Source organism: Crinia signifera, chromosome 3 (assembly GCF_055691185.1).
Source record: "Crinia signifera chromosome 3, ASM5569118v1, whole genome shotgun sequence".
NCBI classification, from domain to species: domain Eukaryota; kingdom Metazoa; phylum Chordata; class Amphibia; order Anura; family Myobatrachidae; genus Crinia; species Crinia signifera.
In genome coordinates, this window is record NC_139219.1 from 207085338 (window position 1) to 207112073 (window position 26736).

The window sequence follows — 26736 nt, forward strand, 5'->3', positions numbered from 1 at the left end:
GAGCTTCCAAAGTGCCTCCCCAGCCTCCACAACCGCGTCCCCACAAGCTACCAACACCGGCAGGATGGATCGCTCCCCCGGTCCGCAACACGCTCAGACGCCGCAGCAGCAGCGGAATGACAAGCGGCGAGGTGCAGGTAACATGGCGCCCGACGAGTCGGACGCCCCCTCCCTCCCTGCACATAAGAAGCTTGCGGCAGATAATACACTGGGAGCCCATGAGCATAAAGGGCTAGAATCCCCAGTAACGTACAGGGAAGTAGTGGAGGCAATACACGCGGCCATGGCACCGCTGCTTACTAAAGCAGTGGATGACATCACTGCTAAGCTGCACAATCTTTCCCAGAGGGTCTCCTCTAATGAAAATCAAATCGGTGTCATTGCCAATAGCTCAGCAAAAACTCAATTGGACATCCTTAAACTTACTAAGGAGAACTATCAGCTGACAAATAGAATTGAGGAACTTGAGAACAGGTCCCGAAGGAGTAATATTAGACTGGTGGGACTCCCTGAGTCTATAAAGGGCCCCGCACTGGCCCAATTTGTCCGTAACACGCTCCCCTCGCTATTAGGAATTGAAGACGCCTGTAAAGACATGGTAATAGAGAGGGTGCATAGGGTGGGCCCACCACCGACGCCACACAGACCAAGACCCCGGGTTACCCTGTTCAAATGTCTCAGCTACCTGCATAAAGTGGAAATATGGACAGCCTCTCGCAAGAAGAAAAACCTCACTTGGGAGGGAAATAAGCTTTTCATCTTTCAAGATTTTTCAGCAGAACTGTCCAAGTCCAGGAAGGCTTTCTCTCCTATATGCTCAGCCCTAGCCGCAGAGGGCCGAAAATTTGGCCTATTGTACCCGGCAAAATTGCGCATATACGACGGCACCTCATACAAGGATTTTATGGATCCCTTAGATGCCACAGCTTATTTGAAGGAACTTTCTCAACAAAATACGGATGACATCTCTGACACCGTCACCTGACCTCTTTGCACCATACAAATATACCTCTGATGCTCCTCTACAAATTAAGTGAACTATGACCCCAACATAGCTCCAATCCTCCGACGTCAGAAGTTTGCCCAAGACACCTCTTTTATGTTTAGACTTATATTACTTGTGGTGGAACAAACCACTGAATGTTCTAACTACTCTATATTATCCAACGTTTCTATATAAGTTATGTTTGATCTGGACTTTATAAGTAGAATGTGGTAATGGTTTCAAGATAACATGCTAACTCACATTAATGTAGAGGTTAAAACCCCTAAGATAATATTTGCTTCACCCCCCCCCCCCCCCTTAAGCCTTTACAAACGAGGCTGAGAGGCACATAGATATTAATAATTTAATGAAAAGTTTGGGGTAGTGGCTTCGTCGTTGCTGCCACCCCATCATACAATGTGTTTAATTAAGAATTACATGATATTTCTCATAGGAAGTCTGGCCCCGGGTTCTTCCACCCGTGGGACTTTACCGCTGTCTTTATTCTTTCCTCTTTTTCTTCTCTCCCCTGTTTACCCCCATCTTTTCTGTCCCTCACTCTCCTCCCCTGAAATGGAGAACTCCCCTCCTATGTCTCCACTAAAATCTACATTAGCAGGTTCTAATGATAAAAATGTTATAGTGTCAAACAATGCTCAGTGTACTCTCAAAAGTTTAAAAATTGCATCTCATAACTTCTTTTGGTATACACCATGACCCAGAACATCAAGATCAGTACTTGGAATGTGGGGGGTATCAATTCACCTATTAAAAGAAGAAAAATCCTCATATACTTAAATAAGTCCCACTCTGATATAGTCTTCCTACAGGAATCGCATTTAGTCACTTCTGAAGTCAAAAAATTGCAGATATTAGGTTGGACAGTTGTAACACATGCCTCTTTTTCATCTAGAGCGCGTGGAGTTGTCACCCTCGCCCGTCGATCTCTCGCACTGGAGGTCCTTCAAGAAATAACAGACAAGGAGGGCAGGTACGCTGTAGCTAAAGTCGAGATCCAAGGTAAACAATACATATTAGCAAACATTTATGCACCACCACCATACTCCAGGGCCTTCTATAGGACAATCATTACCCTTCTTACACCCTACATGCATAAATCACTTATTATTGGTGGTGACTTCAACATGGTCTCCTCACAAATACTAGATAGATCAAACACAAGAAAAAACCCACCATCCCTGCCTAAGATAGGACTCAACTTCCTGATAGAATCACTGAATGTCATAGATACCTGGAGAGCACTGAACCCCGCAATCAAAGAATATACGTGCCTATCAGCTGCGCATGGCTCCTTCTCACGTATTGACTTTCTTTTAATCTCCCCCACACTCTTCCCCCGTGTCACTAACTCGGACATTGCCCCTATATTCCTCTCAGATCATGCCCTAGTATCAATGGAATTAACCACCTCTACTGAAAACAAAACAAAACTTTGGAAATTCCCCTCCCGCCTTCTCAAATCAAAGAAATTTATAACCCATTTAGAAGATGCGGTGGAAGATTTTAGTAACATTAATATAGAACATCGCCTGTCTAATCCCTCTCTGTTTTGGATGACTATGAAATCCGTTATCAGAGGAGATATCATTTCATTTACCGCCGCTTCTAATAAAGAATACACTCAAAGATACCTGACCCTACAATCCGCATTATCTAATGCATATACACTATTCCAACAAAACCCAACACCAGCACTTAAAGAGAAATACGTACTAGCCAAAAACCAACTAGAAGGATACATATCTGAAGCAGGGGAAAGACATCTATTTGCAATAAACTACAGATTCCACAGACACGGTAACAAAACTGGGAAAATCTTATCTAACCTTCTGAAGGGAACGATAAAACCTTCAATAGTCCATCCATTACGCACTCCACAAGGCCCCCTCACAAAGTCTAATGAAGAGATTGCCCAGGTCATGAACCAGTTCTATACAGACCTATACACCTCCTCTGCAGAACCCACTATTGCCCCTGAAAAAAACCAAATCACACAGCCAGCTGTCACACACCACCCCACACCTCTATGGGAAAACCTACGATTCCCTTCTATAACCCCAGCCATGGCCGCTCAAATATCCAACCCGATCACCTCTTCTGAAGTGGAAAAAGCCATTAAAAATCTAAAACATAACAAAGCACCTGGCCCAGATGGGTATTGTAGTACCTTCTATAAACTTTTACAACCAAAAATCACCCCAATATTAGTAGACCTCTTTAATCACATATTAGAAACAGACACCACCCCCTATCACTTTAACTCCGCCGTCATAAAAATCCTCCCTAAACCCGGCAGGGATCTTTCCCTCCCGGGCTCGTACCGCCCAATATCACTATTAAATCTAGACTACAAGCTCCTAACTAAGATTATTGCAGAACGTCTTAAAACCATTATCCCCTCTATAGTACACCCCGACCAGACAGGATTTATTTCTGGCCGTCAATCCACCGTTAACGTCAGGAAAGTGATTGCAGCCTTATCCCTTCTACACACCCAAAATCCGCCCTCAGATATGCATATTCTTTCATTAGACGCCGAAAAGGCATTCGATTTAATTGAATGGCCCCATTTATACCACACGCTTTCCTGTTTTGGATTTCCACCCAAATTTATAAACACACTACGCACCTTATACCACAACCCTCTTTCACAAATCTCATGCAACGGCTTTCTCTCAACGCCGTTTCAAATAGGTAGGGGAACAAGGCAGGGGTGCCCCCTATCCCCAATACTTTTTGCTATTGCCTTGGAGCCACTTGCTATGGCTCTCAGGCTCTCCCCCACATACAGGGGCATACCCGTCGGCAGCAGGGAGCTGAAAGTCTCCCTGTTCGCGGACGATATGCTCCTGTTCATTTCGGACCCTATCCCATCGGTGCAAGAAATTCTGAGATTAATAGAAGAATTTGGTTCCACAGCAGGCTATAAAATCAACATCTCAAAGTCTGAAATCCTCCCATTGAATCCTTCTAATTCACAACCACCACAACAGTCCCAAAATTTACCGTTCAAAATTACTACATCCCACTTCAAATACTTGGGTATTCAAATCCCAAACAGCACAACAAAGTTATATGAAATAAATATAAAGACCACAATAACAAAAATTATTACCCAACTGACGGGTTGGCACGATCTTCCACTATCACTACTAGGGCGGCTATCAGTCATTAAATCCATTATTTTTCCCAAACTCCTTTACACATTACAACTATTACCTTTCAAATTATCCACAGCAGACGACAAGAAACTCAAAAAAACTATTACACACTTCATATGGCAGGGGAAAAAGCCGAAAATAGCATACGCCAAACTAATTATGGATAAGGCAAATGGCGGCACAAATACTCCAGATTTCAGTGCGTATTCTATGGCCATTCTCACAAGGGTGGCAGCCGACTGGATATTGGAAAAGAACGTATACACTGATATCTCACTAGAGGCCGAAATTTTCCGCCCATATTCATTAAATGCTCTACTACATACCGAAAAGTCTCTTATCCCTCCCCATGTCCTGTCCCATCCACTCTTCCACGACACATACATCAATTGGTCCAAAATTCACAAAAAACTAACTGGTACCTATTCCAAGTCAGCTCATGTCACTCTATGGGGCAATCCATCCTTTCCTCCATCTCTCACGAACACATGTTTTCTCCAGTGGAAGGCGAAGGGGCTATGCGCAGCTAACCAAATGTTCGACCCAGGAGGCAATATTTTCCCTTTCTCCACCCTTAAAGACACCTATGGCCTTCTCAACACACATTTCTACATGTATTTACAGGCAAGACACTACGTCACAGTTCTTCAAAAACGGCCAAATACACCCTCACCTACTTCCCCTCTGATGCTGCTACTCCAGAAATGGAAAAAATCCCCCTTCAAATTAAAACATATATATAATCTGCTGATAACCCCACAGACACCAACACTACTAACTAAACTATTACATTCCTGGCAGAAAGACATTCCCACCATCACATCCTTAGACACTCTACTACATCACTATCCCAGGGTACAAAAAACCCTGGGATCAGCTTATTTACAAGAGGTACACCTCAGAATGCTACACAGAGCGTATATGCCTCCATCTACGAGAGCTCATTTTGACTCGTCTGTGGACTCGGCGTGCATCCGGTGCGGGAGATCGAGGGCTGACTTCATCCACTGCTTCTGGGACTGTCCCAAGGTTAGAAGATTTTGGAGTAAGATCTATATGTTTATAAACACAAAATTTGCTTTGCATTTGAAACCTTCTCCGGCTGCAAGTCTCTGCTTAGACTACTCTGAATGGTCCAACCTCCCCAATTGCACCCCTCTGATACCTATGTTCACTATGTTATTTACAATAGCCAAAAAACTGATACTCAAACACTGGACGGTGAAAACGGTCCCTTCTATGCTACAAGTACATGGTATGATGATCCAACATATATATTATGATAGGAAGACGTGGCTATCACAATCCCCACGCTTTTCTTTTCACTTTGATTCTAAATGGTCCCCATATATATCTACCCTGAACCCAGAACTCCGAAACAAAATTATCACATATTTTGACATTTCTAAATGGTCTATGTTATCCTCAAACTAACGCAGCTCGCCTCCTCAGTCATTTCTTGGCATTAATGCTAGAAACTGGAATGGCGAGGAGACAATCAATCAATATATGTGTAGCTCTTTATATACTCCCTCCGTTGAGGTAACAATGCAAAATACTATGACTAAATTGAATAAGGTTAACCCCTTGTTCCTCCCCCCCCCCCCCCCCCACCTGCTCCAAGCCTATATCAATCCTTTACCGAAAAGTCTTTCGAGGACATGGTGTTACTATAAACAGTGCTATTTATCTATATTTATCCCCATCTTGAATATACTTACCCAGGTTATTTGGTATATTGTGATGCAATTTTCCATAAAACTGATACGACACTATCAAGCTAAGCAGACGAGACTACTCTCCATACACACCCCCCCCCCCCCACTCCCATTAATTCCTGTTTAACGGTTACAGACTAGGTGAATAATGACTGTGTTGAAATTAATATAATGCAAAGTGTTGTATGTTTTCTCTTCTCGGATGAACAACTAATCACCAGAATTGTACAAAGACACATTTATTATTATTGTTTCAAATGTCACCAGGTCACGATTCAATTTGATTGTTTGTCTAACATGTGAAAATTCAATAAAAACGTATTTCAAAAAAAAAAAAAAAAAAAAAGGTCCTCTAAGCGAATAAATAATACGATTATAGAAATAGTCACGGTTTGTACGATTCCGATAAAACATTTCCTAAGTTTCCTAGACAGTGTAGTTAGTCTGTAGTTTTTCCATTGCGTGCACGTTTGTAAGACTTCCCGTGGGGAAAAAGTCAGTTATACTCTTAGTAATTCAGCTGTATGCCAACCTGTTTGCAGGTTAAAATAAATATCTCTGAACAAATCAGTTGCTGCTGGGTAAACTTTAATGTGACTTCCCTTATACAATCCTCACTAATTGTAGAAGAGCTGAGGTGATTAGTTCATAAAAGGTGCCTCTGTGGAAAACGGTCTTAATTCTTTATGCCAGGCACAAAGCTGTTTTCTGTCTTTGGCCAATATTACATACTTTGCTTCAGACACTAAATTTTATTTTCAAAGAGGCACTGACTGTACTGTTCCTATAGAAGCAACTCTGGCTTTGAGAATATTTTACATATTTGTTTCCGCTAAAGCTCAGTTCAGTATTTAATGTAGCTGTCTGGCACTGTGTAAAAACCTACGGCTTGCAGGTGATACCTTTTTCCTGACATCTGTGCAGGGTATCTACAGACTGCAGCTATGCCCGCCTTCTCTCTTCATAAGGATATACAGGTTTTACCTCATAACCTGCCTACTTTCACTGTTGGTTGCCGGAGGCCTTATGGTGCTGTCCATATTGCTCCTTTTGCCTCTGTCAGTCTCTGTACTACTCAAGGTGGATGCTGATATGAAAGACTACCTCACTCTCACTGCATGTCTTTCAGCACTGGGGGCCCCAGATCACATCTCCCTGGGATGTGGCCCCACACAGCCCCCATTGGTGGTTACACAGCTGCACCTATTCTCACTGGTCTCATCATCACCTCCGACTGCCCTGCCCAACTGCTGCTCACTATAAACTGTCCTCCTTTGACCCTGATCATGTGACCAGCTTCTGACCTCTGCAACAGTTGCAGAGGCTGCTGGGAATTGTCTACCTGAGAAATTAACAGACATGTGTGTAACAAAGCATCATGTCAGACATACAGTAAAGCATCGCAGGAGCAGGGTATTACACAGGTACCAGGCTGCTGTGAATTGCCCACCTCTCTGCAAGTTCCTCCGCTAAAGATCAAAAACAGTTTCCTCCGCTAAAGATCAAAAACAGTTTCCTCAGGAGACTTTTTGTGTCAGAATGTGGTTTGCTATTTAAAAGCCTAATTGACCAATCCAGATGTCAGTAATAATTAATCTCTGTGTGATCATCCTACATTAATTGCATATGTGCATGCAGGACCATTTGTTTTCAGTGTGCAGATTTATAAATAAAAAGATATAGTTTGTACCAAACTCTACAGCGCTCTCTTGAATAGTATTATAATATGTACAAATTAGTGTATTGAAGCTAATTAAAATTGAGAGCTGCTAATTTATAATCTTTGTATGTGATAAGTGTATACCAGTGGTAGCCAACTTCAGTCCTCGAGAGCTACCAACAGTTCATGTTTTCCAGCTCACCTCGCAGGTACACAGGTGCACTCATTACTGACTGACACATTTTAAAAGATCCACAGGTGGGGCTAAATACTTCACTTGTGATTCTGTGAGGAGACATGGAAAACGTTAAATGTTGGTAGCTCTCGAGGACTGGAGTTGGCTACCCCTGACCTAGACAATGGGCGGTATTCAATGAGAATACCTGCGAGGTGCAGCGAATCCTTTTAAGGATTCGCTGCACATTCGCCACGTTCCGGAGCCGGCGGGCTCCGGTATTCAACGTGTCAGGGGCTCGCTGCCCCTCACAGGCGAATATGAGCTCCTGCGGCGATTGCCGCAGGGAGCCTGAGGACGGTGCCAGGCAGAGAGATGGTAGTCTCTCTGCCTAGCCCAGAACGTTTGTGGGGGTTAGGTGGGCTCCCCGGGTGCCAGGCAGCACAGGCTGCCCCCCGGGGGTGCCAGCAGGGGAGCGTATATTCACTACACACGATCGTAACGATCGGGTGCAGTGAATATATGAATATGTAATGAGGGGCTCGGCTCCGGCGCCCCCTGCTGGCTGCTGTGTAAAAAAAAAAAAAAAAAAAAAAAACATTTTTTTTTTTAAAATTAAATATATATTCATGTGCTTACAGCACATGAATAAAAATAGCATGCCTCTCCTCAGAATAAAATTCCTGATTTTTTGACACCAAATGTAAAAAACAAAACACTTTATTTTAAAAGTTCACATTCCACTTCACCATAAAAAGATAGCGATTGCTACTCGGTGAATCATGGCGAAAAAAACCTTGAAATGTATTCGCCATGTGGTCATTGAATAGGGTGATTCACCGTTTTAGTCAGAAATTCTCCAAACAGCACAAATTCGCCATAAAAACATGGCGAATCAGGCTAATTGAATACGCCCATTGTCTGTAAGGCATTTCTAGGTGTGCACTTAGCTCTGTCCCCTGTTAGATTACATCCCCAGCTCTGGATGCTTTCAAAGTCAAAGTAGATGAAGAGAACGGGAATAGGAATATCATATATAAGGTGATTTTTCTGCCCCCCCAGACTATCTGTAAACAATCTTGGTATTTATCATTTGTACTTGTAATATGGATTTCAAACTGCCTTTTCTGTTGCCTATTTTTTTTCTTTGTTCTAGCTAAAAAAAATTAAAACAATTCCAGAACCTTCATTAAAACAGTAGCTTCGAGAACCTTAAGCCCCTTGCACACTTGGGGACACCGATGCCAGTATTGGCAGCAGCAGCAGGGACCCAGTGGGGTTCTGCCATTGCAAGTGTATAAACACTCACCGATGCCAGAGGAGAAGGGAGCGGCGGCAGGGGGGGGGGGGGTATGGGGGAGCCATTAATGGGGACTTCACTCATCAGTACATGTTCAGATGAGGGAGGGGTCTTTAACAATGTACGGGAGCACAATGAACGAGTACACACATTGGGCGAGATGGTAAAAGATACTGCTCAGAAGGGCCCTTCTATACGAAATCTTTTACTATCCCATCTATTATGTACAGTATTGAGCTTTAGCCCAGTGGCGGAACTCCAGGAGGATAGGAGTTATCTGCCGCCGGGCGCCAGCCTTAAAGGGGGCACTGGCTCCATTGCCCCCAATGTTCCTATTTCAGAGGTGCTGCCCGGCAGTACCCTTTTGCATGCAGTGGCATCCCCCATCACCCCCGCTCCTCCTCCCCAAAGAAATATAAATCCGACCTTGCCTGAGCGCAGCAGCTTCCGGCAGCACTGAGCAGCAGACAGGTCCAACAACCGTGCAGTGCAGCATGTGGGGTTTGGATGTGCGTCAGCCCGCCTCCTATCACCAGCCGCTATTGAGGGCTCCCCGGGGAGAAGCATCCCCACGACACCTTCCCCCAACACTGCCATCCAAAGTGCTCAAATATCCGTGCCGTCGGCCCCCCTCTGCAGCAGCTAATCTGCTACCACCTGCGGAAAAGCGCCACCCTGCAGCCGCTGCGCAGGGCCTGCCGAGGCCACTACAGCAGCCCAGATCTAAGCAGGACTGATTGAGTCTCTCTCTTTCTTTCTCTTTCTCTCTCTCTTTCTCTTTCCCTCTCTCTCTTTTTCTCTCTTTCTCCTTCCCTCTCTCTTTTTCTCTCTTTCTCCTTCCCTCTCTCTCTTTTTCTCTCTCTCTTTCTCTCTCCCGCCTTCTATCAGGCCCCACTGTCACCCATCTCTCTTTGCCTGACCCCCCTCTCTCTATGCCTAACCCCACTGTCAACCATCTCTTTGCCTGGGGACCCCCCCCCCCCCCCTCTCTGCCTAGCCCCCCTCCCACCCAAAACCATTAGCATCTGATCTGACATAGTATAGTCTATATATTCTGTATATCCAATATCATTAACGTTTTTAGGTTTTCATGAATATTTCCAAATATTACATTATGGGGATTATTCTGGTTCACTAGAAAAAGGCAAATTCACTCTCAGATGGACAAAACCATGTGCACTGCAGGTGGGGTTGATGTTACAAGTGCAGAGAGAGTTACATTTTGTTAAGTCATTTTGTTTCTGTGCAGGGTAAATACTGGCTGCTTTATTTTTACACTGCAATATAGATATCAGTCTGAAGTACACACCCCTCACAAATGTAACTCTCTCTGCAAATGTTACTACAGGCCCACCTGCAGTGCATATTGTTTTGTCCATCTGCGAGTAAATTTGCCTTTGCGAGTGAACCAGAATAACCCCTATAATTGTTTTTACATTTATAAAGCCATTTGCGTAAAATTTAAATGTCAGTACTTAAGAACCAGTGGGTGAATACCATGCCGTTTTCACATTTGTTTTCCTGGGATTTAATTTGTATTTAGTGTAATGAAAAATAGCAGAGAATAACTATATTATGTGTTTATCATGTCTTATCCAGCTGCTCTTTGTTTTCACAGAAAAAGATCAACTGTAGTGATTGAAAAAGTTAATGCTGTACTCAGAACAGAAAGTTAATAGAGGTTGCTTCTTTGTAAACTTTAGCTTGTCCTCTCCTTACCTTGTTTAACGGATGAAGCAGATATCGCAATGGAGGCAGCACTTCTTGTTGTCTGTTGTAGATTCTGTGCACTGCAAGCCTGCCAGAAGTCTGGGCAACAGTCTACATGACCCAATGTTTCCTGGTCACAAAATCCGTCACAATAACATGTTGCATTTTTCCCAATGTAATAAAAACTGCAGCTATCATTTCTACTGTCGCAGCAGCCATCTTTGGTGCAGTAACTTTCTGTGTTTAAAGATCTCTTTACTCTGGCAATTCTTAATAAGCTATTCTCTTCTGCAGAATACAAATTTACGATTAGACGTCTCCCAGACACGAGTCCTTTAAAATAAAAAATAGTAGTGAAACATAAAAACATAAAAATAGGGCATATACAGTCCATTTTCACCAAGGTAGTAGCTCTTCTCAGTGTGAGGTGGAACCTAAATGGATAGTAACATATAGGCTGAACTTGAACTGTGCAAGGTGATTTTGATTAACAATTAACCAGTTTTATCAAGTGATCAACTTGAAAATGTGCAAAAGCTATAAAAACGAACAAACACATATATCATTCTTGCATAAAAGTAGACTTTGTACCTCATATTGTCTCACAGAAACACATATTTCCTAAGTTTAACATAACTCTCCATACTAAAACTATATTGACCATCTGGAAATAATGCTGTAAACTAAATTTCCTGCTTACACAGTGTAATGGTATCCTGCTAATTGTGTTCTACTAAACTCATGCTCAATTGTATAGTAACAGTTTCATAATTTGGTGTGTGTGTGTGTGTGGATTCAGTATTGAATCCCGGCGGTCGGGATCCCGGCGTTCAGAATCCCGACGCCGCAATCCCGACAGCCGAAATGCCGACAAGGGGGGGATGTGGATCGCCCCCCCTTGCGGGCTCGCTGCGCTCGCCACGCAGCGGGCCTGGTGCCTCGCTACGCTCGGCACACTAATTTATTCTCCCTCCAGGGGTGTCGTGGACACCCACGGAGGGAGAATGTGCCGGCATTTCAGCGGTCGGGATTCCGGCGTCGGGATTCTGAACGCCGGGATCCCGACCGCCGGGATTGTAACTGCATCCCGTGTGTGTGTGTGTGTGAGTGAGTATATTAGGCGTAGAAGGTGAGGGGCAGTCAGATACTTAAATACTCCGACTGCTCTCAACTTAGGACACTGAAATGTTTCACAGTAGATGATGGCGCTCAGACTTGAAGAGCTCCAGTACATACTCTGGAAAGAGTAAGAGATTAGGACCTGGCAACAGTAGACAGGTAAAGCAGGGCAGGGACTCAAGCAGGGTACACATTAGCGGATGTGTACCCATCGCGATGTCAGGAGCAAATGGAACCGGTGGCGTAGCTGGCAAGAATAAACACTTGCCAATGCCGCGCTTGATGAGCAATGGCGGGGGGATTGCCTTGCATGTACATAGATTATAAAAGACAATACTAGTAATACCAACCACCGGGAGCATGCACAATAGACGATATGCATGATAATGTCATTAACGATGGTCATTAACGTTCATATCTTCTAAAGAATCATCTAGTGTGTATGCAGCTTCAGATTGCTGATTTAATTACCAGATTGGGTATTGGACACAAGCATATCAGACACTCTCTTAACACCAATAGATGCTCTCAAGCCCCGAGCGTACAGTATAAGAGTGAGTCATGCCAAACTGACATATTGATTGGCCTAACAGATGGACTTGGCCTACAAGGGGACAAACAACAAAGGGATCAAACAACAAATGAGTGTATTTATTAGGATGGGAGTTCTATTTGAGATGGAATGTTGCTATAGACAACTAATCAGAGTCTATCTATTATCTTCTAGAAGGTGCTAAACAAATAGAAGTAGATTCTCATTATTTGTTGATAGCAACATCCCATCTCAAGTAGAACTCCCAACTACTGACACTTTTGTCACCTTGGTCTGCAACAGAGCACAGTACTTTTATGCTATGGTAACTGGCAAGAACATCAGATTTACTAAGTACAATACACAGGCACTTCTGCAAACTGGAATCTAGTGTAGATCATGCAATAATGAAGACCTCTCCTAACTGAGACAGCCCAAAGGATATATTTAAATAACCTAATATTCTCAAAATATTAAGAAATGAAGTTTGTATTAGATTAGATTACATCATGGGGGTCTGCCACAAATCACGGTTGCGTCAGTGCCCCTTACAATCACACTGGCCTGCATTGCAGGCCCATAGCCTGTGTCATCTCTGGCTGTGGCTCATGGCGTGGTGTCCCCTGTGCCCCTTGCGTCCTCTTGCGTCCTCTTGGTCCTTGTGTGGCATCCATTGTCGGTTCCACGCTGGGCCCATTCTGCATGGGCACCGCCATGACACCTGGGGTCAGCTTACAGTATGGGCTAATCATATTGTCTGCTGGTCTGAACGCTGACCTGCATATCTGTGTCAAAACTAAGGTATTTCCAGGCACTTCCTGTTTCTGATTGATGCGGCAGCTTGCAGCCAATCAGAGACAGGCAAGGGGATATAAGTGCCCAGCCATCCCCATTAGAGGTCATCGCTGGTTCTGGCTAAGCTATCCCTGCTAGCTCCCAGGCTAGTCACCTACATTGGCTCCCTTGTTATCTCTTTTGTCAGTGTCCTGACTGTCAACACCTCGGGTTGACCACCAGCTGTCATGTTTCTCCAGAGACTTTTACCATCTGTGTCCTGACTGTCAAAACCCCGGGTCGGACACCAGCTGCTATACTTTTCCAGAGACCATTTCCATCAGTGTCCCGACTGTCGATATCCCGTCGACCATCAACTGTTGTGCTTCACCAGAGACTATTGCCCTGCCGTTCCTGGCTGTCAACATCTCCAGCCCATCAACACTCACAGTTATCTGCATCTCCCTGGTCGTTATCAATAACTACTGGCTCCATGGCCATCAACAGTTATCTCCGGCTCCCAGGCCGTCGACAACATCTACATAGGCAGTAATGGAAATAAATGTTATTGATGAGCCAGAATTTCCTGGGCTCACATCTTCAAATAACATAATTTATTTACCTATTTCTTGTAGAATTCCAAAGCTCATCCCTGGTGTAGGTGTCATGCATGAATGTGTTAAGACTGAGACACCCATTTTTAGCATCTTAAGATGCACCATCAGGTGAACCATCTACACATATACCAGCCCTATATTGTCTGTATAAATATGGCCTCTTATGTAAATGATCCTGCATCTCTTTAAAAAACCATTATAAGCAACATTTCCTTGCCATTCCCCATAATTCAACATACTGTAAGATGGACCATCACTAGGTGTCTGCTTAGCCACGTCCTTTTCCAGTAGTGTAGCATTAGCCCCCACAGACCAAGCAGTGGCTTAGAGGCACAGAATGGCTTGAGGATGATGGGGATCTGCAGGGGCTATTGCTACCACTCATTGTCAGGAGATCACCCACACTCCCTGCATTTTTTCATCTGCCAACGTTGTGGTCTGACACATTTGCTTCAAATAAAAAAAATGTCCTTCCCAAAATGGCCTTGTTTGGGAATAATATTTGTAATTGTGGCATGCGTAAAGGACCGCAGCAGAGGTGGGTGGTGGCCAGAGGGGGGGGAGAAACCCCTGACAATTAGCAAGTACTATAGGTGGGAGGGCACATTTTTTATAGATTTGCCACTGGCCCTGTTACTGTACAGAACGTCCAATACTGTACATATTCAAAATATTTGTAACACCAATACTTCTCCCATGTGCCTCAATTGCAATTGGTGGTTTGCATTTACATAGCATGTTATTCAGGCCCTTTATTGTTACAGCAAATGACTAATTGGCAAGTGGTAAGCATTTTACACCACTGAGTGATTATGCTCCAACATCAGACTACCTGCAATTTTGTATCTCTTTATTTTCATTTTCCAAACTTGAAAAATTATTTCAATCAAGCATGATATAATGGATTTTCTATATCTCATTATACATGCACAGCTAGACAGTTAAGGGGTCAAATTATCTACAGAGCTCTGAAGGCATCCTTTAGACTACTGTGCTCCTTTCATTTAATTGAAGATTGGTGTCATTTTAATTTAACTGTAAGAGAAATATATTTCTATCCCATTCCAATGAAAGTTATTACTCAAGAATGTATCAAATCTATAAGTTCAAAAATATGCATTAAATCATTTTACTTCCATTTTTTTTACACTGGTCAAATCGAAGACCTGCGAGTCTAGATACATTCAGATACATTCACTTTCTTTACTTGGAGGCTTACAGTAATGGAACTTTGATCCCTTTTCTTTAGGTGATCTTCAAGTTCTGTGATTTCTAATATGTTGGAAGAAAATCTTACCCTCAATAACACTCCAAGGAGTTTAAAGCTACCATCGTAGCTGTCCATAAGTAATTGAAGTGGAGAATTTGTATGCAGGGAGTGTGATTCCTGGGAGTTAATAACGGTTCATCACTGAACTCAGGCAGCTCTAGCGCTGCTCGGCTCCCTCTTCTCCGCCGCGCCCTGGGCTCCCCCCTTCCCCCGGCATTACAGCCTGCAGTGCTGGCTTATGACAACCTCCGTCATCGCATGTAGTGACGGGAAGCCGGGGCGCAGGGACGGGCAGCAGCTGATTGACGGTTTAGCAGCACTGCCCAGACCCGTGGAGACAGCTGTGTTTTTTTTTTTAGGAAGCACTCCCCAGATAAAACTCGCCCCCACTACTGAAGGGGTTAAAAAAGGTGAATCTGCATTGGAGAAACGGACCACAATTTGTCAAATTCCCCGCCGATGCAATCAATCTGCAGCTGCATTGAATAGGTATGCAATATTTCTGCCTGTTGGAAATATCGCCACATATTGAATACACCCCCCCCCCCCCCCCATTATCTTTTATGGCCTTATGGATACACATGGTGAGATATTCACTATTTTTCTATAACATTTTGCTTATAGAAGCAAATCGAATGCATATCGAATGGTTTTAGCAGCATTTAATGCAGATTTGATCCCAATGCACGTTCAGGTATAGTGGAAATCAAAAAGAAAAATAGTCTTGCCAGGCAAAACTATATAGTAGCAATCAAATGGCATATTGAATCGAAATCGAATTGAATGCAAGATCAAACATTGTGTACCCACCTCTTTTACCATGACACTACCACTACCGACATATATTGGGACAGTCTCTTAAAAATAGGGGACTAACAAAAGATTAAAAATATGGGGAATGTGTTTAAATGACAGATCACAGCTGCAGCGACATTTGCATATTTTCGGTGTACAAATTTGCAGCTGTGAACATACTTTGTTCCTTCCCTTTTCTTGTATTTCTGGATTAACTGCTTCTCAGAACTGACAGCTTTCTTAGGGAAAGAGGAGGTTGTTATAATTATTTTTCTAAGCTATTCATAACTCAACATTTCTATGCATTGGATGAACGTTTGACACATTGATGACTTGTATTCATAATAAATGAACAAATCATGTTGTACTAATCCTGCAAACTTGATAGCTGGAATAAAGAAAAGCCTTGCGGTTAAATGTAAACTTCATGAATAACACAGTTACAATTTCTCAGGCTCATCTTCATTGAAGACAATTGAGCTCCATCTGGTAATTTGTAAAAGTTAAAATAACTCTAAACTATTGAAAATGAAACCAAATTACATAGAAATACAGTAATACCCTGTACCATCTATCAAGCTATTGCACTGCACAAACTGCATCACTATAAATAGGTTTCTAACCACATTCTGCAAAAGCTGATATTGCTCACATCAAAGCACACTTCCCGTGGATGTAGAAAAGTCCACGCAGATCATGGTTCTCATATAGGAACAATGGGGTGCCCCTTTTCTACCTTGCTCACAGCTGCTTTTAAAATACCGCAGAGGGTGCAGAGGACACATCACATACATAAGATGTCAGGTCCTTTCTTACCCTTTCTTAAATTGAGCATTGTAAAGTTGTTTTTCTTTGAAATAACTTGCTGTATGGTCAGTGTAGCTTGTATATTTCTATTGCTTTTTCAATTGTATTTTAGAGGTTAGACTTTATAAAAGATATTTATGAACAAACTTGAATTAATGTAGTTGCATCACTGTGTATTCTTTCCTGATTATAATTAAGAATTTCCCCCATTTCTGTTTCTCCTGAGGTATATCAGGAAACTAGTCTGAAGAATAACTACACTCTTTATAACTGTGAGGTCACCATTCCTCGAGGGGATATTAAAGCAGTCTGGCAATTCATTTAGCCACTTACACAACTGTATAAGTCTGTGCTCATACTATATTTACACCGTTTCATGGTTGACATCACAATCCCTTCTAATCAAAAACGTAAAGCATTTCTTTGTACCACTGTGGTGCACTAACATAGTATCACGGTGGTGCCAGTTATGCACAAAACTATACATGGTGGCCATCTTGGTTAGAGAAGGAAGCCTTCCTAAAGGAGCAAATATGGAGACTGCTTCCCAATGTAGACCTAATGCTTGTGTCAAACTTTTGACCCTGTTGACTTTTCTCAGGTGGTCGACTCAATGTAAGTTACCCTTAATAGTGTTGATTCAATGGGCCAGATGCACTAAGCTTCAAAATTGATAAAATGGAGAGTGATAAACAACCAGCCAATAAGCTCCTGTCTGACATTTTTCAAACACAGTCTGGGACATGGCGGGTAGGAGTTAATTGGCTGGCTGTTATCACTCTCCATTTTATTAATTTCAAAGCTTAGTGCATATGGCCCAGTGGCCCATAAATAAATTACCTGCAGCGAATCCAGCTGGCATTCAGGGATACCTTAAATTTAAGGTATCCCCTGGACTGCAAAACCAACTACATAGTGCATGAGGGGTGCGGTTTGCTTCATTCTCCTCATGCCCCTAGACTCCCATTGGCAACAGAGTCTTGCTGTGGGCTTGAAAGGAAATTGAGTCTGAATTCTGTGGTCCAGGTTCAGCGGCCGGCAGCTGTGATAGACACAGAGCTGTCAATCCCATTGGACTTGCAGCCAGCACATATATTACATACATCTTAACATGTAGGGAGGGGGGTTCTGGCCCAGCCAAGTGGTACTGTGTATGGCCCAGTATCCTGGCAAGCCCATCTGCCATGGCTGCAGATAATATACAGGAACTTACATGGAGCAATGCAGGAATTGTCCAGGAGTATAGCAAAGATGGTGAGGAGAGCTATAGTTATAACACTGGCTATTACAGTGGGAGCGCACATCATTAATAATAATGAGTGTACCCTTTTTTTTTTATATATATTGTTCAGAAGGGCTCCTCTCTTAAAAATTGTTTAGTGTCTATGGGGCTTTAGTCACCTTCAGTTCCTACTGTACACAGATAATTATCTACTAGCTTTATGAATCTATCTGTAAATCATACTGTATGCAGCAAATGTACAACACAAAGTCAGATTCAATTTCCCTGTCACAGGCAGACGCTACTGACAAAATCCTGGCCTCCAGAGTTCTCGAATAGCAGTCACTAGAACCAGACATCAAGCACAGACTTTTGCATCCCGCTAGACTTAGTCTAGTTCTACTGATTAAAAAGGATGTATGCAGACAGAGATCACAACACTAATGATAAATTATTACTGATACTTGGTTAATCCTTTTCAACACCCTCATTCCCTGCTATGATTCAGTACTGCATCTAAGTCTGGTCTGAAGATGGATCTTTTTATTTTTTGTACTACATATGCCCTATAGCCAATTATATATATAACATAACAAAACCCTGGAACCTAAAAAAAGTGAGAACACACAAACTCAAGTATTGAACTGGGTTCAAAAATATAATGTGGAGTCAGGGACTGCGAGAATGATAGTGAGTGAGAACTGGCCAGCTGTACAAAATGAATTTAGGAGTCTAAAACAAACCAGAGTGAGACATTGTTATGGCAGGGGCAAAAATAAGAGACTGGGTGGTGCACACCGATATCGCTAAACAACTTCAGAATTTGAAAAGACCCAATAAAAGGCTACTCGGGTGCCATAAGTTTACAGGGTGTACCACATGTAGTCATATGATAACGGGAAAATTATTTTATCATCCACACAGTGGACAGAAATTTAACATCAATTATAACTTAACCTGTTCTACATCTCATGTAGTGTATCTTATAAAATGTCCATGCGGATTAGCCTATGTTGGCATTAGAGCATTCAAGGAGAGGATGGCCATGCATAGGTCGGTAATAAGGGCCGCATTAAATGGAAAACCAGTGGACCAACCCATCCCTAGACATTTTGTGGAAGCAATACACAATATGGCCAACTTTAGACACATGATCATAGATCATGTCCCAGATGATGGGAGGGGAGGGGATAGAAACAGAAGGTTACTTCAGTGTGAAACCAAATGGATCCACCTTTTGGGGACTATGAAACCACGGGGTCTCAATGATCAACTGAATTTTAACATCTTCCTCTAAAAATAACACCAACGCAAGTGGGATTGCCAATTAACAGATATTGCTATATTAAAATGAATTAAAACAGGAATATAATATTATGTTGCAATATGTCAGGCAGATCCTGCACCAATACGCACATGTTTTTAAGGATAAGCAGAAATGCTCTATGTCTTGTAATGAAATTTATTGTCTGTAACATTGTATGTACTCATTGTTCACTTTTGTTTTGTTTCAGTGTGGTGTATTTGTAACATGGTCATCTGCACGGCAGCGGACCTCTCCTACGTCACCAATAGTTGGGGGAAGAGTTTTGCGGTACACAGACAGGAAGTACCTATGAAGCAGGTCGGGGGAGGGACACGCCGGCCGAGCAGATACCGTGAAGGTATTTAAGGTAAACTGTATTTGTATTTTGTTGTTCACCTGTATAAGCCTGAGGACGGGAAATAAAATCCCGAAACGTTGCTGACAACCTATATGGTTGGCTGAAGTTATTTCATTGTGACAAGTCCGGGGTGTGCAGCTTTGTTCGTGACTGCTTACCTATATATATATATATATATAAATTAGGGAAGTGCACCGGCCACTTTTCGGGTTTTGTTTTTAGGGCAAAAGGTTGCACCGAGGTAGCTGGATAACTATGCTAAGCCACACAAGTGTGCGTCACAAACACATGGCTCATGTAAGAGTGGCACTGCAGCGGTAGATATGGCAGTACTAGGCACCAGGCAGGTAGATACGGCAGTACTAGACACAAGACAGGTATATAAGGCAGTACTAGGCAGTGGGCCCCAGTCCAGAAAGGTAGATACGGCAGTATTAGGCAGTGAGCGCCAGACCAGACAGGTAGATACGGCAGTATTAGGCAGTGAGCGCCAGACCAGACTGGCAGATACGGCTGTATTAGGCAGTGATCCCCAGACCAGACAGGTAGATACGGCAGTATATGCAGTGAGCGCCAGACCAGACAGGTAGATACGGCAGTATTAGGCAGTGAGCCCCAAAACAGACGGTAGATACGGCAGTATTAGGCAGTGAGCCCCAGACCAGACAGGTACATAGGGCAGTATTAGGCAGTGGGCCCCAGACCAGACAGGTAGACACAGCAGTATTAGGCAGTGAGCGCCAGACCAGACAGGTAGACACGGCAGTATTAGGCAGTGAGCCCCAGAGCAAACGGTAGATATGGCAGTATTAGGCAGTGAGCCCCAGACCAGACAGGTAGACACAGCAGTATTAGGCAGTGAGCTCCAGACCAGATGGTAGATACAGCAGTATTAGGCAGTGAGCCCCAAAACAGACGGTAGATACGGCAGTATTAGGCAGTGAGCACCAGACCAGACAGGTAGATACGGCTGTATTAGGCAGTGGGCCCCAGACCAGAGTGGACGGGTAGATACGGCAGTATTAGGCAGTGAGCCCCAGACCACACAGGTAGTTACGGCAGTATTAGGCAGTGAGCCCCAGACCACATAGGTAGATACGGCAGCATTAGGCAGTGAGCCCAGGCCAGACGGTAGATATGGCAGTATTAGGCAGTGAGCCCCAGACCAGATGGTAGATACAGCAGTATTAGGCAGTGAGCCCCAGACCAGACAGGTAGATACGCCAGTATTAGGCAGTGAGCCCCAGACCAGACGCTAGATATTTGCAGTACTAGGCACCAGACAGGTAGGTAAGACAGTACTAGGCACAAGACAGGTAGATACATCAGCAATACTAGTATTGTGCACCAGCAGAATTTATAATAATTAATTTTATTATTAGGTACTGCTTGGCAGTGGCACTCAGTGGCACACGTCAGTGCACAAGCAGCATGGAATTATTTTTTACAGTCCCACACAGCACAAGTATTATTTTTTTATTAAATTAGATATAGCAGCCTAGTATGTAGTTGTACTACTAGGTAGGTACACTTAGGCAGTAACACTGCCAGTGGCAACTGTGGACTGAGTAAATAATACTGACAACCTCTATTCACAGTATTCAGTGCAGGCAGGCAGCACCAGTGGACTATATATAATTCAATTAATTATTAATAATATAGCAGCCTAGTAGGTAGAGAAAATAAACTACTAGGTAGGTAGGCAGGAAGGCAGGCAGTAGCACTGCCAGTGGTCACCACAAAAGGTAGTTATTATATTACACACCAACAGTAGCTTTATCCAGTGCACCAGCAGAATTTATAATAATTAATTTTATATTAGGTACTGCTTGGCAGTGGCACTCAGTGGCACACGTCAGTGCACCAGCAGCATGGAATTATTTTTTACAGTCCCACACAGCACAAGTATTATTTTTTAATTCAATTAGTAAAATTAGTATGTACTATATAAATTAGCAGCCTAGTATGTACTAGGTAGGTACACTAGGTAGGCAGTAGCACTGCCAGTGGCAACAGTGGACTGAGTAACTAAATAATACTGGCAGATTCAGTGCAGGCAGCACCAGTGAACTATATATATATATATATATATATATATATATATATATATATATATATATATATATATATATATATATATATATTATAATTAATTAATTATTAATATATAATATTATTATTATTATTATTATTATTATAATTTTATTTATAAGGCGCCACAAGTGTTTCGCAGCGCCGTACAAAGGAACAATACAGGGAGACAAAACTTGGCATAACATTGAATAAATAACAAAAATACAGTACAAATAAAGAGCACCACAGTTCAATACACATTACAGCTTAAATGTAAGTAGTGAGGACTCAATCAACATACAACTAGAGGCTTGAGGCCAATGAAGGAGATGAGTATGCAGACGAAGGTGGTCACTGAGTGTTGGAGTAAAGGAGAGCTGTGAGTGAAATGTGAAGAGAAGTGGGCTTTGACAACAGGAGGGAAGAGGGCCCTACTCGGAGGAGCTTACAATCTAGTAGGAAGGGGAGACAGACAGATTACAAGAGGTGCAAGCGAGGGGGTGGTGGTTAGATAGCAGGATGTAAACAGGCAAGGGGTCAGAGAACCAGCTGGTTTATGCAGTGGAAGGGTACGCTTTGATGAATAGGTGAGTTTTCAGTGCCCGTTTGAAGCTTTGCAAGGTCGGGGAGAGTCTAATGGAGCGAGGGAGTGCGTTCCACTGAAGGGGTGCAGCACGGGCAAAGTCCTGTACTCTAGCATGGGAAGTAGTGATCAGGGTGGAGGAGAGACGACAGTCGTCAGCTGACCGTAGAGGGCGGGAGGGTGTATGAATGTATAATATATAATATTACAGGCACAGCACAGCACCAGAGGTAGGCCCCAGCACAGAGGAGACAGTAGTACTACAGGTACACAGTTAGACTGTTCTCCTAAGCAGAGAGGAGAACAGAGTACACAGCAGCACTGAGGGAGACAGCCCCAGCGAATAAAATAATTAATTACAGCACAGCACACCAGAGGTAGACCGCACAGAGGAGACAGTAGAACTACAAGTACACAGTTAGACTACACAGCAGCACTGAGAGACAGCCCCAGCGATTAAAAAATATTGCGTTCAAGGTCAAGCTCAAGTTTAAGCCCCAGCAGCAGCATCAACACACCCTCTCCCAGCCCACTACTAGACTGGAGTGAAGATGGCGGGCGCAGCAGCCTCTTTTAAAGCCTCGCGAAATCCGGCGCCGGGAGATGACGTTCTGACCACGCGGACGAACCCGAGTCAGGCGGGAATCTCCGAGCGCTGCTCGGAACCGGGCTCGTAATGATGACGTCCGTGGGGGCTCGGATCTTTGGAATCCATCTGCACTTCTCTAATATATATATATAAACCAACTACAGGTAATTCAAATGCATCTCGGAGGCATCTCCAGTTCTTGGCTGGCTTTGTGTACCTGACTAACAACTTATGGTACATGTAGGCTAAATTATGCTCTGGCAATAATGATGGCTACTTTTGGTAAGTACCACAATATCCTTTCCTGTGCAAAGATAATCACAACTGAAGTTTAAAAAAAGAGATTCATTGAATACTGTATATATATTCCATAGACGAAAAACCTTATGGTTTCACATGTCCCATTAAGGCTTCTTACACATGATCTGACATTTCAGAAACCTGTTGTAACTCTTCCACTCAAACACCAAAAAGCAATGAAATTCCGATTATTAAGGCTGACACCTTAATGGACGTGGTCCTTGCACAATACAGATATGATACGCCATCACAGCCTGAGAGAGATTGCTGTCACTCACACAATGGTGGAGCTGCTAATTCACAGATTTGTGTGCTCATTGGAATACACACATGCAGTCTATACAACTGATGGTCTAAGCAGTTATGTGGTGAACACATCCCACTCAGGGGTGAATTTATGAAGCTTGGAGAAGTGTTATCTATCCCCATAAAGAACGTTATGAGCAAGGTGATAATGGTTCAGCCAATCAGATACAATATGTAAATTGACAGGTAAGAGCTGATTGGCTGAACCATTATCACCTTGCTCATAACGTTCTTTATGGGGATAGATAACACTTCTCCAAGTTTCATAAATTCACCCCTTAGTGCCCACACCCATCCCATTCGGGCACCACAACATTCCCATCTTGTTGCAATATCCTTCTCACTCCATACATCCATCTCATTTAGTATACACATTTAGCTCCCTCAAACATTTTGGTTAATTGCTAATACTATAATACCCCATCTACGGTCTATGCATCTACACTTACTTCCATTATACGTTTCCATGCTGCTCTGTCTTCCCCAAACCCTGCTGCTGTGTTCTCCCATCTGTGCTAGTCTGTACTAATTTATCTGCACCATCTGTCTTTCCCCATCTGCTCCTTGTCCGTACCACCATTTTCTTCTCTCTGCGGTGCTCAGTGTTTCCCTCTTCAACATCGCTCTGCCACACTGTCTTCTCTCCCATCTTCACCAGTTTTCTACCCATCCATGCCAGTGGAATAAATATTGGATTTTTAAAAAATGTTTAATAAAATGTTCGTATAACATCACTGTTTTGTGCAAAATTTACCAACAGAATTGTTTATACTTTTAACTTAGGTCTTTTATGCTTTTGTCTTCATATTTTACTGGGATTTGGATTCAGTTGGGATTTCAATTAAATAGGGGACTGTATTGGGGAACAACACAGGAAAAAGGGGACCTTAAGGGGGTGACATACAGGGTGAAGTGACTGTAGTGGGGGGCAGCAACACATAGTGTGTAGAGGACTGTAGGTGCAGGAGATTTACATGGAATTAGACTAAAAAATCACATCCCTGTGTGTCACACACCCCCACAGAACCTGTGTGTCACCCCCTACAGTCCCCTGCATTCTGTGTGTCAACCCCCCTACAGTCACCTGCAGCCTGTGTGTCACGCCCCTTGCAGTACCCTGCATCCTTTGTGCCCACCCTCCTACAGTCCCCTGCATCCTGTTTGTGACCCCCTACAGTCCCCTACACCCTGTGTGTCACCAGCTATACAGTCCAACCTGCGTGTCACCACCTACAGTATACAGCACCCTGTGTGCCACCCCCTAGAGTCCTCTGCACCCTGTGTATCACCCCCTTTTCAGTCCCGTGAACCCTGGGTGTTACCCCCTACACCTCCTCCCCCATAGACCCTGTATTTCACCACCTATACAGTCTCCTGCACCCTGTGTGTCATCCCCCTTACAGTTCCCTGCACCAGCGGCGTAACTATAGCACCGTAGCCCCCACCACCACGGGGGGGGGGGGCTCTGTGCATGTGGGGGCGCCGGGGGCTGCGGTGCTATAGTTGGGTATGGACATGGGTATTTTGCCTATTTATCAAGCTGACATGTGCTGACAGGCGGTATTTCATGCCCTACCATCCACTAGGGCAGGGTGCGAGAATAAAATAGTGTGCCGAGTGTAGTGAGGCACCGTGCCTGAAGCATTGCGAGTGATGCAAAGGGGATGCGGTGCACTTAAAATTGTGTCTATGTCGACTGTGTCAACATTCGGGTAAAAACAATCGACCTTGCCCCATTTTGACTTTGCTGTATGTCAACCAAACGGTGTCGACCTAATGACTGTCGGCCATCTTATGGTCGACCAAACAATTCCAGCCCGTCACATGCACCCTGTGTTTCAACTCCTATGCAGACCCCTGCACCCTGTTTGTGTCACCACCCCCCCATAGACCCTGCATGTCACCACCTATACAGTCTCCTGGACCCTGTGTGTCACCCCGTATAGTCCCCTGCACCCCGCGTGTCACACCCCCCACAGACCCTGCATTTCACCACCTATACAGTCCCCTGCACACTGTGTATCACATCCACCACAGTCCCCTGCACCATGTGTGTCATACCTCCATCAGACCCTGCGTGTCAGCACCCCTACAGTTCCCTGCATCCAGTGTGTTACCACCAATACAGTCCCCTGCACCCTGTGTTTCACCCCCCTACAATCACTTTCACCCCCCTACAATCACACACCCCCACAGACCCTATGTGTCACCACCTATACAATCCCCTGCACTTTGTGTCACATCTATTCAGTCCCCTGCACCCTGTGTATCACACCTCCCACAGACCCTGCGCGTCACCATCTATACAGTCCCATGCACCCTGTGTGTCACCCCACCCACAGTGCCCTGCACCCTGTGTGTCACCCCCTACACCCTGTGTGTCACCACTTATACAGGCCCCTGCATCCTGTGTCTCACCATCTATACAGTCCCCTGCACCCTGTGTGTCACCATCTAAACAGTCCTCTGCACCCTGTGTGTCACCCCAACCACAGTGCCCTGCAACATGTGTGTCACCCCCATACACCCTGTGTGTTACCACTTATACAGGCCCCTGCACCCTGTGTGTCACCATCTAAACAGTCCCCTGCACCCTGTGTGTCACCTCCCCTACAGTCACTACACCCTGCGTGTCACCCCCCACAGACCCTGCCACTTATAAAATTGCCTGCACCCTGTGTGTCACCACCTACACAGGGCCTTATTCTAGTTCACTCTTTCTGACAAAATCCTTCTTAGATGGACAAAACCAGGTGCACTGCACGTGGGGCAGATGTTACTTGTGCAGAGAGAATTAGATTTGGGTGGGGTTTTACTTCAAAGTGAGATCTATATTGCAGTGTAAAAATAAAGCAGTCAGTATTTACCCGGCACAGAAACAAAATAACTCACCCAATTCTAATTCTCTCTGATTTTGTCAGAAAGAGTGAATTAGAATAAGGCCCATAGTCCCCTGCTTCACACTGTGTGTCACCCCCCTACAGTCTCCTTCATCATGTGTCACACCCACTACAGTCTACTGCACTGTGTGTCTGCTTCCCACTCTATCCTCATGCCCAACTGCCATTGCAAAACAAGTTGAAATGTCTATCTTTATAATGGGGCATATTTCACTAAACTATCTGAAAAACCTACACTACACTACACTGGGACAAGCTCTGTCTAATAAAACAAACCCCAAGTCTTAATCCCTTCCTCTACCCTGAGTTATGCCTTCCCGAAAATCCCCTCATAGACTATATGGGAAAACAGTGTCAAATAGCCATACAGGATGTAGAAGAAAAAAAACTGACAGTTGAAACTTTAGGTTACTCCCAGTTCCTAAATTTTTTGTATTTCACCCTGAAATTTGCAG

At 43.8% G+C, this 26736-nt stretch overlaps 1 protein-coding gene across 1 annotated transcript in view; it reads right to left on the reverse strand.

Moving 5' to 3' along the window:
* Window positions 1-11128, reverse strand: part of TINAG (tubulointerstitial nephritis antigen) — a 166632-nt gene extending 155504 nt beyond the window's left edge. The window contains exon 1 of the mRNA XM_083177324.1: window positions 10740-11128. Within this exon, the coding sequence (XP_083033450.1) occupies window positions 10740-11124 (385 nt within the window). The 5' untranslated portion in view covers window positions 11125-11128. The remainder of the gene's footprint in view (window positions 1-10739) is intronic.
* Between the last annotated feature and the right edge of the window lie 15608 nt (window positions 11129-26736).